Raw genomic sequence first — 15,761 nt, forward strand, 5'->3', positions numbered from 1 at the left:
ATGATGTATTATTTTTAATTCTCCTTGAAACCCAAGATCAAGTAATCAGAGGTACCTCATATAGAACAAAATAAACACAAGACAATTATAATATCTATAAATCAACTGTAGCATAACTTTTTAATCAAGCCACCCAAAGCGTTTTTATAATATAATAGTCCTGTGTATTCATAGTTTCATAGGCTAAAATATGATCCTTCAAGGATATTCCCATTTCCCAACATCTACCATGCAACAAAGCTCAATGGATGATATTTTTTCTAAAAGCTGAATTATTTATATGTAAGGTAGAGGGTAAAACCACTCCTTTTCTTGATATGTGTTTTCATGATGTACTATAACTTAGATGATACACTGTTTGGGGTTTTTTTGTTTTGTTTTGTTTACATTTTTTGCATCTATAAACTTACATTAATTGATTGTTATGAGCTAATTAACTAGCACAGTGTGTGAATTCATGGTGGCCAGATGTAACTCTGTTAACTGGCTTAAAAATTTTTGGTGATTCACTGTCGACTTATACGCTTTAAATAGTAAGAACATATTATAGTTTTGGTATAGGTACAAACATAGTATACATATGCACAAACACTGGAAAACACAACAAAATAACTATTTTTTAAAATATGTTTTAAAAACATCTCCCATACACAAATATACATTAGAATAAAAAATGTCCCTTAAGGAAAAAAACCTAGTTATTAAGTACAAACCAACCCAGGCAAGAGGGCATTTTAGAGTTTATTGAGTTGTACTTTTACCTACATATGTCACTGTTAACCCTAAAAATGCTTGTGTGATAAGAATGCTGAACTCAAAATCTGACAACATGAAATTAATCTTAATTCTGAGGAACTCCACATTCTTTGAAGAAATTATCTAATTAGCCTCTATGACACAAAGTTAGGGTAAAGCCCCTGGTTCCTCTATAATGTTAACCCCTGAACCCTCATTGCTAATCTAACACACTAAACTTAATTATATTAAACAGAAGTTCTTTGAACTTCAATCGGTTAGTCAGTTGGTTGGTTGTATAATATTATTTGGATTTTAGCAGAAAACTTCTTAATGGGCCCCTTTTAAAATAAAAGAAATTGAGAGACAGAGAGTTATAATAAGTTGCCCCAGAGTAAATACATTGGTAATAAAGAAAGGGAGTTTGGCTCACAAATTCTCTAAGGGGCACACTGCCTATGCATTCCTTCCAGGCTTTTTATCAAAGCCCAAGGAATTCCTACTGATTCAAACGTTAAATACAATAGAGCTTCAGAAGTAAAAATATCCTATATGAGAATATGTGCTGAATCAAGAAAATGTTCTGTTCATTCTTTACTATGCAAAGTTGTATTATCCTGGAAGCAGATATTATAATGAAAAATATACATCTGAAATTACATCTGGGTTGAAATTTATTTGGGATTATGAAATTTAGTTTTCTTTCATGATCATTAATCTCAGCTGCATAAAAGCTGTACCATCATGCCTAGCAAATACACCATCTAAGGGCTCATCACAAAACAGTATATACATAAATAAGTTAAGGAGCTGTCCCAAACCATAAAGCAAAACTACCTTAGAGTAAGCAAAGTGCTTTCATATTGCACTTTTTAAATGTTCAGCAGTTCTCGAATATTGAGTGTAACAGATAAGCCCATTTGAATAATTTAAAACAGATTTTACACTGATGGCATATTGATTTATCCTTGATATACAAACTTCTCATGGTGTTCATTAAGCCATCTAAAAATGCCCTAACAAATGGAATCTCCATTATGATGTGTTACCAGTAAAAAACATGATGTCTTATTTCCTTGGAAGTTTTCAGTTGATTTCCTCCCATATCATAAAAATGATATCATGGAAGGCTGAGCAAATAAATAAATGGTCCTGAAATAGCCATATTTGCTGAAGCATTTCATTAATGGACATCTTTCTTTAAGTAAGTGATGCATTTAAGTGATGCTCCTGTGTTGATAACCTATAAGCCATGCGGACTTGTCTCCAGCCTGTGTGTTGTCTTGTTTCTACAGAGTGTTATTGTAACCCTTTGGGCTCAATCCATGATCGTTGTAATGGCTCAGGATTTTGTGAGTGTAAGACTGGAACGACAGGGCCTAAGTGTGATGAGTGTCTGCCGGGAAATTCCTGGCACTACGGCTGTCAACGTAAGTAACTCGGGAGCTGCCCTCTGCCTGCTGCAGCATGGCTGATTCTGCTTGTCTGGGCCTGTGCGTGCAGCTTCTCAGAGCAGAAAAAGACTCAAATCTCTGACAAGCTTTAAAGGCTACTTAGTGCCCCTGCCCATAGAAAAGAGTGATCCATCAGCTGTCCAGCTGGCTTCTTTGAGGCTCATCTTCGTCACCTGTGATGGCGAGCGCAACTTATATTGAAATATTATATGGAGATCCGTGTACCTGGCCAGGCCATAAATTAAGTAGCACAATAGGGACCCAGCTTGGAAATCCTCACCACAAAATGAAGGGTGATGTGTATGTGGTTAATATATTTCTTGAACTGAAAGCTACCCTAGAGCTCTGGAGTTCATAAATTAAATGATATCTACATAACTTATTACCACCTTTTCTATCATACCCATCATGGAATCTTAACCAAAAACCTGGCAGTAATAAATCTAAGGGATATTTAAATGCCAAGATAAAATAAATGACAAAAATCAATATTGGCTTTAATCCTTTGAGGTTAGGCACCACATGGCAAGCCTTAGACAGGTGCCATTTAGTTTGGCCTCATTTCTCTGGATATTACCAAGTCTTCTTAAAAGCTTGTCAAGGCAGGTGGCATGTCAGTGTACACATAGAACAGAAATTTTAAATCTGAGCAGAAACTTCCCCCTGCCATGAATAACCTTTTCTGCTTTTTAATTCTGCACTAATTTTCCATTGCCTCTTTATATAGTTAACTTTCTAATACTAAGTAATCACAAGGTGTATCCTCTAGGGTAAACCAGTTCAATAGAAAATAATGCAAGCCACATATAGAATTGTAGATATGTTGTTATCCACATTTTTTAAAAAAAAATAAAAAGAAACTGGAGAAATTGATTTTAACAACTTATTTTATTTAACCTCAAATATCAAAAATTATGAAGTATATGTTTTCCATTTTTCATGGTTCTTGGAAGCAGGAGTGTGTTTTGTATTTACAGTACATTGCAAGACTTAATAGCCACATGTATGGTTACCATATTGGTCAACACAACTCCAGAGTTCTTTTTGCTTACTTTATACTTGAAAAAATATATATATCAGCATTCAGGAACTATCTGGAGCTAATTTCTATGGGAAATTATATGTTATTTCTGTAATACAACAATAGCTGCTAGACTCTATGTAATAAATATTACATGATAAATTCTATAATAATAGCTGAATACAGCCAATTTTATAGAAAATTATATAGAAAAATCTACAGGAAATTATAGAATGTTCTATCTGCTGCTTACAAAATTTATAGTTATCTGGCAGCTACACTTATACATAATGCAAAACCAAAATGAAATGCCATGGGCAGCAACGAACTGTGACAGTAAGTAGAGACATTTGGCATTGAGCACATCAAGATTAGGATGGGATCCAAGAGCTGGAGGTTGAGGTCTGCAGTCATGCTGGAAAGAGCATTAAAAGGTATTCAGATCCTCAGAAGTCAAGCTACACACCTACACATAAACTCTGGATAAGACCCTAGGTTAAAAGGCTTATGTGCCATAGATTCCCAGAAAACACTAGTCCCTAAGGGTGGATCCCAGAACCACATGAGGAGACAGGACCCAGAGGGCAGCCTTTCATCCTGGAAAACCTGGACACTGAAGAACTGTCAAGCAGTCAGAAGAGGAAAAGAGGTACAGAAGAAGAATTTAAGTAAATATCCAGGGGATGGGGGCATAGCTCAGTGGTAGATTGCTTGCCTAGCATGGGTGAGACACTGGGTTTGAGCTCTAGCACCGCATAAAAATAAACAAAATAAAGGTATTGTGTCCATCTGCAACTGAAAATAGTTTTTAAAGGAAATATATACTAAGACTCAAGGCATAAAGAATAAGGAGACACTGTAATTAAGATACACCTTTCAAAGAGAAAGTGTCATATAAAATTCTTGGTCCAGGAGGACCTACTGAATGAATTCCTGGGGTGTAAACAGGGTAAGAGTTTGGAGTGGAAACTAAATTCATCTTGGCTTGGGGAAAGTAACTCAAAAAGAGCCTAACTCAATTTTTCTAGGTTATTTACTGGGGTATTGCAAAACATTATAATGTCACCAAAAAGTTCTAATGTCACCAAAAATTCCTACTGTATCTAAGCCTGTGGTTTTCCAATCATAAAACTCTCTGTGCCTCAGTTCCATCATCCCCATACTTGTTATATGGACCACTGGGATGATGGGGAATAAAACTATCCATTTTTTTGAGGATGTACTGAGTTCCCACTATGACTCAGGAATTGGGCAAATGATAGAGGTTACAAGGCTGAAAAGAGGTAACTGTTGTGAACATTTGGACACAGGCTTCACCATCTGGAGTGAAAGGCTGGCATGCAGCCCTCCAGGTATAATAGAAGGAAACCAGAACTAAGGAAGAAGTTTGTACATGGCTATTTTCTACTACAGCTCAGATGGGCATAAGGCTCCCCAGAGAAGGGGAGTAGTGAAGGATTAGGGAGTATTGAAGGATTAGGAGGAGCTCTCCAGGATAGAAAAAGTGGGCACAGGTGCATGAGCTAACCACACTATGTTCCAGAAATATTGAGTAGTTTTGATCATCTTATCGGAATAAAGAATGGAAACCACCATACTGTAGAGAGATGGGATTCATCATAGGATTTTAAGCAGAGAAATTAAAGGATTGGATTTATTTTTGAAAAGATTATTCTAGCTATTCATTTAAGGATTGGTATGGGTTGAGACTAGATTTGATATGCGAATTTAACATATTTCAAACTTACTTTTGAGCACAGAAGAGCACTCACTCTGAAATCTTTCTTGCCTTCCCTCAGACCCACCCACATAGGCTAATATTTTATATTAAAATATAGAAATTCTTCAGCTACTTCCCCATTTCCTGAAAGTGCCTTTCCTTTGGATCTCTTAGACCAGCATCAAGATCCAGCTACTAACAGGGTAACATGACAGGAATCTGCCTTCGTATTTTAGCAGGTATCCATTCTGATTAGCTGGTGCTGGTGGTGGGTTAGTAAATATTTTTCAGTCATCCCTATGTCTTCACTCACATAAATACACACACACACACACACACACACACACACACACACACACACACAAAATGCTCCTCATGCCACTCTTTGTCTTTTCCCCCTCCATTCAAACATACACTGCTACTTGGTCTGAGTCAAACCCATTCTTGGTTTGGCCACAGTATTAGTGGCAGAGATCTTAAGCTGGCAACAAGAAACCAATGCCAAGAAGAAAGACAGTCGTAGAGTAGGGATGACAGTAATAACAGTAGTGATGAGCTGGCAGTAAGTGAGCATTTGGTAGGTGCTGCCAGCCAGGGCCCATGGTAGATTCCAGAGTCTGAGATATCCAGGTCCAGGGCTCTCATCATCCCAGAGGATTTCCAAACAGCAGTGTGGAACTGCAGTCCAAAAAGACTTGAACTTCAGAACAGAAAGTGAAGAAAGGGATCCAATTACTGACGCTATCATTTACATCCTGTGAGTGAAACAACGAGAATAAATGTGCTCTTTAAGTGGGTTCTGGAGTTATACAGACCTGGGCTTGATATCCGTTTCCTTCCCTTAGTACTAGCAAGGCTTGGAGGAAATGACTTCCACTCTCTAAGCCTGTTTTTTTATGTAAGAAACGGGGATAATAATAAGGAAAATAATGAAAATGGACCTGGTGGTACACAGAAAAACACCCAATTATTATCACTTAGTTCCGAGTACATGTAGAGTAACAAAATACTAGATAAGAAGCCATATCCAAAATCTTATTGTCCAATGTTAGTGCAGACTTCCAGCAAGATTGACCACTATTGAAGCCCTGAACTATTAACCTAGGGGCTTCTAAAAAGCCTTTGGTTAGAGACAGGGCTGATACAAGAGGCTTACGCAAAGCTGACCCCAAAAGTCCCTGTGAGGATTCAACTGTGGAAATTAAAGAACTCCTGGTTCATCAGTGAACTTGCTGCCTGAGGGTGTCACCAACTGCATGCCCCATAAATGTTAGCTAGTCTCTGTGAAAGAAAAGGTGAAACACTTGACAACCACCAGAATGAATGGTCTTTAGACAGCATGAAAAGAAAACAGAAGGAAAAAGGTTTCAAGGAGGCCTGGCAGAGTCAAAATTAGTGATTAGGTTGCCAGTGGAAGAATGAGATGTTGAGAAGAAAAATAAGATTAAAGAAAAAAAAGACCCTTTTTGAAATCAGAAAAGAGAAAATAGCCAGATCTCAGAGAATAAAGCTGAACCTTTTAAAAAGAAAGCAGTGTTCCATGCTGCACATAAAATATGAAGAGTTAACCCTGTTACCAGCACCAAGAGGACTGCACAGAGGTTTATGAGTATTTGGTTTGACAGAATAAAAATAGCCACATGTGGAATGAATGAGACTGTAAGGAGCTGTGTTGTCTTCCTAGAGGGCATATGTGAGATGCTTTGCATATGTAAGATGCTTAAATAAACAGTTCTCGGTTTATTAAATTGTTTATAAAAGAGAATTGTTTATTAAATTGTTTATTAAAGCCACCATTGCTACCTATTGTTTATTAAAGCCACCATTGCTATCCATTTTTTAAATAACATATGTAAATGCTAATAATACTTTCAAAGGAATTAAGTCTGGGTATTTGAAGTTTAAAGATTTGGTAACGTAAGTTAAATGACACAGTTTTGGAATAGAGCTGTAAGAAATCAAGAACTAAGTCCATTTAGCAAGGAGGAGACTGAGATCCAGTTGCTAGACCGTGACCTGTAGGATCAGAATGTGGGTTCTTAGAAGAGATCAGGACATAGATTACCAAGAACAGGGAAGCATGTTTAGTATGAAGCTCAACAGCCTGATCAATAATATATTTAATTAGATTAAAGTGAAATATTGGGAAAATTCCCAGATAAAACAGTCAAACCAGATACTGTAAGAAACCATGGGGAATAAAAAAAAAATAAAGTCTATTATTTTCAGGAGATGAATAAGAAACTTCTGGGAACAAAATGTCATGGTTTAGATGCATTCCTCTGCAGAGAGTGCTCAATAACTATATATTAGTCTTCTATTACTGCTGTAACAAATTGCCCAAAACTTAGTAGCTTCAAACAACATAAATTTATTTTCTTTACAGTTTGATGGTTAAAGATCTAAAGAGTTAAAAGTATCTCTGGGAGGCCCTGCTGCAGGCTCTAGGGGAGAATCTGTTTCCCTACCTTTTCTAATTTCTAGAGGTATCATGCATTCCTTTGCTTGCCCCCTTTCTTCCCCTGTCTTTAAAGCCAGGAACTTTCCAGCTCTTTGTGCTCTTTGTGCTCCATCGTCATAGTTTTCTTTGGCTACAGCTGTAAAAGAGTCTCCGTGTGTGTGTGTGTGTGTGTGTGTGTGTGTGTGTGTGTGTGTTGCTAGAGATCAACCCAGGATCTTGCACTAGGCAAGTGCTCTACCACTGAGCCACACCCCAACTTCCAGTCTTCACTTATAGAAGGACCCATACAAATAATGCAGGGCACTCTCTCCATTACAAGATCTTTAAGTGACATCTGTAGTCACTTGCCACATAAGGTAATGGGTTCTGGGAAAGACAATGTAGACATCTTTGAGGACCCATTTTATACTGCCTGCTATGCTAGTCATCAAGAATGCCAGGGATAATAAGAGTATCACAGAAGTGAAATGAACTTATGCTTAGAATAAAGATAAGCAAGAGTAAAATGTTATTGAGGAAATACATAATAGGATTAGAAAGGGGAAATGTAGGTTAAGAAGACAGACTTGTAGAGTGAATTAGCAGGTAAAGGCAGTGAAATATTTTTCAGTCAAGATTGAAGACCATGAAAAGGTATTGTGAGAGTGTATTATAGGTGACTTGATTTTTAGAGGAAAAATTCTTAATGGAAAATTAGAAAATTTGAAGACTTTGTGACCCCTTTCATTCCAAAATGAAGGAATTCAAATATCAATATATGTGCTAAAAGATGCATTCAGCTGAAATGCTTACTTGCCTTAATGAGAATTCCTCCACCAAAAGACTGAAAGAAGTAATTGAGAGAACTATTAGAATCACCTTCTGATAGTGTGGAGGTGCCAGTGTCACATAAGGGAATAATTGCTAATATCAAAGGATCTTTCTTAATATCCCAGACATTAAGAAAAATTCAAAATGTTTTTGACAAAGAAGGCAACATCTTAGACCCTCCCTACATATGTTTATGTCCATGTATTCACAGACACACACACACACACACACACACACACACACACTTAATCACTGATTTTTAAAAAATAAAAGCATAAATTGTTTCCAACAGACTACAGAAAAACTAGAGACTTTTAAAATAACCAAGTTAACAATCCAAGAGCCATACTTCAAAGGTGCTGATGAGCATAACTTAGTCCCTACTATGTAAAAATTTCTGCTGAAAATTTAGACTAAAAATAAATTGCAAAAGTGCAGATAAGGTTGGGGGGAGTGGTACATGAGCAGTACTCAAGTGACAAAAATGTGGAGCTCCTAAAGACCATTAGAGCTTCATTCCAGATGACAGTATGTCTTGAGGAGCCAAGAAGCTATCCTGGTTTTAGACTGAGCATAGCTCCAAGAAGGTAACATTTCCACTGAAGTATGCCCTTAGCACACCCCACATCAAGAGGCTAGTCCTTAGAAACAGAATCTTATATATGGCAGACAATGATGCAAGAGAGTTCTTTCCTTGATGCAAGATTTTTTGTATGGAGAAGAGGTGACGTGGGTTGGTGATCACACGATTTGACATGTTACAGTTGTCAGCAGGTGTTTGGAGGGCTATGATGTATCAAGTAGACCCGTCAGCCCCCGTCAGCTCAGGAAGATAGAGCAAGCAATGTGGGTGAAAGGAAGGAAGTGTTTCCCTATAACTATTTTCTCTGGCTGTCTGAGACCATAGAAGGATCCACTAGGGGATGATAATTTTCCTAGTTCTGGAAAAGTTCAAACAGAAGCTTTATGGGCTCTTTCTAGTGATGCTTCTGGAGGGTTTTGGCTTATATGAAAATTTGGGTGTAAAAGCCCTCCTATCTCTTCAGTTTTCTACTTCTGACTTCAGAACAAACCCATGGAGCAGAAGAAAGGTAACATGGAAGTGCCCAGGTCGATTTTTATTAGGAACTACTGTTTAGCCATTCATTTGTCCTCCAGACTCTAGCCACTCTTTACCCACACATTTCAGATTCCCTACTTACCACTTCCCATGTTCTCAGTCCTCCAAAAGTCAGAAATTAAAGACAATTTAACTCTGTATTTTCTTATGATTGTTTTTCTGTCATAGCTTTTCTGCTACTGTAGTTCAGGAGGGTTTCTTTTCTTCTTCTTTTTTTTTTTTAATATGAGATTAACTTCTCCAGGCCTGACAACTTGTGATCATGGAGATATTAAGACGATGTTTCCAATTGCTTCTGTGAGATGAAGATTATACCTCCCTGGACAAATACCTTGAACCTAGCTTGTAATTTTTCAATTGCCTATAGTTGCTGTCTCTTCCTATTTGCTGTATTACATTAAAATTTCCAGTTCACATTTCACCAGCTGACCTCCCATGTTGAATCCATTGACAGGGAGCATGTCACTTAAATGAGGATGTGTCTGTAATTCTTCGGAGCTTTTGCAGTCCTACACATAGGATTTTACTCAGTTAGCTCTTTTATCTCTGTCCCTAACAGTTGATCTCATCAATAAAATGAATGCCATCATTGAATCCAAGCTTCTAATTTCCTTGCTGGCAACTCAGACACCAGTATCAGTTCCCTTGCTGAGTACCACATACATAACAGCAATGAACAATAAATACTCAGAAAGGGCCCTTGAAGTTCCTGCTGTACAGCTCCTCTGGGTGCAAAGGCAGTGCTCTTTAAACAGAGCCAGTCAGAGGCTCCCAGAGGTAATTGAAAAAAGGAAAATATTAGAAAGGCAGAAGATAGAAAGAGGCAATTTGTAAGCATTACAAGTATGCTGGGTAGTCCTCCTGGGGGGAAAGACTCATTTTGTCAGACAGAAGAGCAAATCCCAAGGTTGCCCCCAGTTGTGAAATTTCTCCTGATTCAGCAGGAGAATGCCACATGATACACTGGTGCTAAGAGCCACAACTTCCAGTTGCGGCTCTTATTTCCCCGTGATTCTTAACTTTAATTTGGGATTGTTAGAAAAAGCCCTCCAACCTCTAATACATCAGGAACCTGGTGCCACCCCTGAGTGGAGGGCAAGGTTTATGCTGTGGAAAGTGCTGGAATTCTTTACACACTAATGGCTCCATTCAGAGCAACTATAAAAGGCAAATGCTGATGGAGCCAGCTTAGCAGGAGTAAGTTGTTCAGAATGCCCCTCCACGGGGGGATCATATCCTAAAGATATTTAAAATCTGCAGCTCCGGAGTTGCTGAAAATAGAACAAATGCAGATAGTGGACATATACTAGATAGCAATTCCCAGCACCTACTACTATTCTGAGACTTGCCTACTCACCTTCTACTTAGCTATCCATGCTTGGCTCAGAGAGGCCCCACAGCTCTGAATGGGAGGACAGCTTAACCAGTACTTGGAAGTTCCTCATAATTTTTCCCTTTATTTGAAGAAAATACTGAGAATAACAAGTGTGCCCCAATTTGCCCATTTCACACCACAGAGCTATTTTGGCTTACCAGAGAAAGATGTGTGAGATGCCTACCCTCATGGAAAACTGCAGACACAGTTTCATCTACTAGTAGCCCAGAATAAATGCAGCACCCTGGTCCTACCTGATAATAAGATGATCCTTAGGCCAAGTGGATGTATAATATGTGAAGCCCTTTCTTTGCTTTAGACAGAACATACATGGAGTTTCACTTGATACCATTGTTTTATTGCTGCATTATAGTCATACATGATGGTAGGGTTTGTTATTATACTTTGAACATGCACAAAATATAACAATATAATTTGGTCAATATCATTCCCTAGTGTTTTCCCTTTCCCACCCTTCCTTCTTCCCCTGATCTCTTCTTTATTGATCTCCTTTCAATTTTCATAAGATTTACCCCCAACTTTCTTTTCCTTTTTCCTCTCTAGCTTCCACATATGAGAGAAAACATATGACCCTTGATTTTCTGAGTTTGTCTTATTTTGCTTAACATAATGTTCTCAATTTCCATCCATTGTCTTGCAAATGACAAAATTTCATTCTTCTTCATGGATGAATAAAACTCCATTGTGCATGTATACCACATTCTCTTTATTCAGTCATCCATTGATGGATACCAAGGCTAATTCCATAGTTTGACTATTGTGAATTGTGCAGTTATAAAAATAGGTATGCATCTATCACTATGGTATGCTGATGTTAATTCCTTAGGATAGATACCAAGGAGTGGTATAGCTGGGTCATATGGTCATTCCATTCCAATTCTTTTGAGGTACTTTATCCAGAGCCATTCTTTACACACTAATGAGTGTGTGTGTGAATGGGTGTGAGAGAGAATTTCAAAATGTTTTAAAAACTGCTTATACGAAGATAAAATCTGAGAATGAAAATCAGCCACTGCACTTGAAACTTGTAGAAGAAAATTGTCCTTGAGGTGAAGGGCCAGTCCTCAACTTCCACCAGAGCATCATTCCAAGATAGAGCCATCAGGGACAGACCACAGTGGGAGGGTTCTTGATCTAAATTCCAGAAGAAAATTAACATTAGGAAGGTGGAAGCAAGGCTTACATTTGGAACCAGGGGTCTTGATTCTGGGTGTCTCTGCAGCCATCTCCCCAAGACGTGTTTGCTTGACTCCCTGGGCCTTGTTTGTTCCATGCCCCTTTGATGAGATCCTCCTGATCTCCCAGGGCTCCTTCCTGATCATCTGTAACCCTGTGGTCCTGAAATCTCACAAATGGTCTGATCTGTTTGCATATAGACCAGTTTTTTTTAGAAATAATTATTGTCATTTTTGAACTAATAAATATTGCTATTCACTGAGCCCTCTCTATGTGCTAGGAATATTTGCACTATCTCATTCCACAGGAAAGTAAGATTATCTTCCTCAGTTCACAGATGGCAAAACTGATGCTAAAGAAGGTGATTCCCTTGACTCCAAAGCTTGATGCATGGCACAGCAATTGTTAGTGAATATTTATTGTGGGTCACATTTGCTGAGGCATTTTATAGAATTTTGTAATTTTAAATTTGTGAAGGAAGAGAGAAGCTTTGATGATTTTTTTTTTCCAGAGAGGGGCAAACTTTGTATAAAGGGCCACCTAGTCACTATTTTAGGCTCTGTGGGCCATACAGCCTCTGTCACAGCTATTGGACTTTGTTGTTACAGAACAAAATCAGCCACAGACAAATTCACATAGGCGAGTATGGATGTTCCAATAAAACTTTATTAATGAACACTGAAATTGGAATTCTATGGAATTTTCATATGTCAAGAAATATTATTCCTTTTTATTTTATTTCAATCATTTAAAAATTGTAAAAGCAATTTTTGGTTTGTAAGTTCATAGGCTATAATAAACAGGAGGCAGGGTAGATTTGTCCTGCAGACGGTAGTTTGATTTTTTTCCAATGCACACAGCAGTTAAAAATAAAGAAACAGAAAAGTTATTAAATTAAATGGAAAGAATATGAATCCAGAGTCAGGAGAGAGCGTAAGAAAAGAAAAGAAAAAAAAAACACATTTCATTAAAACCCTGACTTGGATATCATAGGGAGTTGATCTAACTGGTTCATATTTACAAGGCCCTAATTGAACTTAAGAAAAAAAATTATGATTCCCAGAAACATGAAGGCTTTGACCATTTAATTTCCAGGACAAGATCACAGGCATAGTCAATGCCAACTGTGTAAAGGCTTTAAGAGCCAGCCAAGCCAATTTAGCATCAATTTAGCACAATCAGCAACTAATGAAAAAGAAGTCAGGGTGGCCATAATATGATCAGTATTGCTCATGTTAGTGCGAGGAATCATTCTGTTGCATTCTGCAGGAACAATCCGTCACCTTGAATACCAGTAAAAAACTCTACTAGGAGAAAATTACAGTAATAATGTGAGGGTACCAAACCAAGGGCACAGAAAAATGACATACAGGGCACATTGAGAATATAAGGCTTTGGGGGTTTTGTTTTTATTTTAAAAACATCACCTTTAATATTGGAGGTAATTATTCTGAATAAAGTATGTGTCAGCGCTATGAACGCTTACCCTTCTGTCCAGATTCTCTTTCGAGTGTGGCTGAACCTCTTAAACCCAGGGCATTCTAGGTCATCCACAGGAATAAGGTCATGACCTATTCCTATTTAAATGCATATCAACTTTTCATCTCATCTTTGTCAAGTTTTCTCTTTTTAAAAAGTATGGTCAAGTAGCACAGTCGCCTGGAAGCCAGCTTCTTGCAAGGAGACACACTTAGGTTTGAATGTTCTGTCTCTTCTCAATTTGTCTTTAGGCAATTTTATTGAAACTCCTCATCTGTAAATTGGGAGTAGTTTTGACAACTGATACAGTACTTGAATTTGGGGCAAAGTTAGCCAAATAGATTGTATTTGTTTTAAAATACTTCATACTTTTGTATTATCTACCCACGATTTACTGGGTATTATGCTATCTGGATTTTGCATACGTATATATTTCATTTGTCACTACGGGATAAGGGCAAAGTTCTCAGAGGTAATAACTGATAAGAATTTGAGCTTTTCTATTAATCTTCCAACTGAGTTACATTTTTAAGTAGCTTTAAACATGAATGTGAGGATAAATTAACAGAAAATTCTACAAGAAAATCCTTTAGTGTAGTAAGCTCTTGTTGATTAAAAAAAGAGAAGGAGAAAAAAAAATATGGTCAATCTTCAGTCATCTATTGCTGCAAGATGGAGAGGAGAAGCCTGGGTAAATACAGAGCGATTGATTAACCTGAAGTAAATTTCAATAAAATCGAATTTCATCTCAAACAGGCACACAAATCCACAAAAATTCAGAGCCAGAAGCACTTCATTTCCTGTGCTTCTGACTTGTATCCCTGACTCAACCTCGTATTTAGCAGTCAAGATCATTCAGAAATTGCCGATGTTCATTTCAAAATGGAAACAATTGCTAAGATATATTTTTAACAATATTCCTTTCCCCATCTTAGAAAAGTTTAGATTGATGATGATGATGATGATGATTGCAGCTATTTTTCCTAAACTACAACTCTTTTGGAAAAATGAGTGTATGTCTCAGAGTTGAAACACTACAAAAATAATGAAATATTAATGTAATTAGTTTTAAGACTACATTTAGACCTCTCTTTAATTAGTATTATTGGCCTAGAGATTTAGGTCACATGTTAATTTGTATTCTTTATCTTAAAAAATCAACAATATGGACAACTACATTGTTCATATGGATTTTGAATGCAAAAATATAAAATTTGGGCATTTATAGAGCATTTTTTCCCAGGATAATCTAGTAATTTACAATGGTATAATGTCAGAGACTATGATCACTACATTCTCTATGATGTTGCTTAGCTTTTTCTAGGACCCACATGGAAGATTTTAAATATTTCCTGAGATACTGCACCCCTGTTCTTTCTAATTAAAATAAAAATTAAAGTTGCTGGTTATGCAACAAGGATACTAAAAATACATGTAGACAATAATGTATGAATTCCAACTAATTATGTCATGACTTGAAACTTTTTTTTTCACTCAAGACAGTCTAGAGTATTGTGATGGAGGAATTTGTACTTCACGTGATAGGAAGTATCTAATGAAGTATGATTAAATCAACCATGCTAATACATCACTTTGTATATAACACATGAAATCAGAACACACTACACTCTGCAAAACCCTCACTATTCATTTCTTTTTTTATTGATGCACTATAATTATACATAATGGTGTGGTTCATTGTGATGTATTTGAACATACACATAGCACAGTTTGGTAATTTAATTCCCCTACACCTTCTCTCCCTCCTCTTGATTCCTTTCCTCTGGTCTCTGTTCTATTTTATAAGATTCCACCTCTTTACCACCCCCACTTTTTATCTATAGCTTCCACATGTAAGATAAAACATATGACACTTATCTTTCTGAGTCTGACTTATTTCACTTGTCCTGATGTTCTCTATTCCATCCATTTTCCTAAAAATAACACAATTTCCTTCTTTATAGTTGAGTAAAACTCCACATTTTCTTCATCTGCTCATTCACTGACAGATGACTAAGCTGATTTTATAACTTGGGCATTGTGAAATATGTTACTATACACAGGGGTATTCATGTATCCCTAGAGTGTGTTTAAATTTGGTGTGGTATTTTTTGGGGGAACAGGGGTTAAATACCAAGGAGTAATACAGCTGGATCACATTGTGGTTCTATTCCTGGTCTTTTAAGAGAACAAACATATTTATTTCAATAGTGGGTGAATTACTTTACAATTCACCAACAGTGTATATATGTTTCTTTTTCCCCACATCTTTGCCAGCAGTTAATATTATTTGTATTCTTGATGATTGTCATTCTAAGTGGAGCAAGATGAAATCTCAGTGTAGTTTTGATTTTCATTTCCCTGATTGCTAAAGATATTGAATAATTTT

The 15,761-nt window shown here is 37.0% G+C and overlaps 1 protein-coding gene across 6 annotated transcripts in view; it reads left to right on the forward strand.

Moving 5' to 3' along the window:
* The window catches only part of Ntng1 (netrin G1), a 322,121-nt gene that overhangs the window by 272,067 nt on the left and 34,293 nt on the right, over positions 1–15,761 (forward strand). For 3 of the 6 annotated variants that reach the window (XM_076861733.1, XM_076861732.1, XM_076861735.1), the window contains one exon: positions 2,031–2,165. The exons of the other annotated variants lie outside the window; for them this stretch is intronic. In XM_076861733.1, coding sequence (XP_076717848.1) covers positions 2,031–2,165 — 135 coding nt within the window. The remainder of the gene's footprint in view (positions 1–2,030; positions 2,166–15,761) is intronic. 6 annotated transcript variants of the gene reach the window in all.

Source organism: Callospermophilus lateralis, chromosome 7, assembly GCF_048772815.1.
Source record: "Callospermophilus lateralis isolate mCalLat2 chromosome 7, mCalLat2.hap1, whole genome shotgun sequence".
NCBI classification, from domain to species: domain Eukaryota; kingdom Metazoa; phylum Chordata; class Mammalia; order Rodentia; family Sciuridae; genus Callospermophilus; species Callospermophilus lateralis.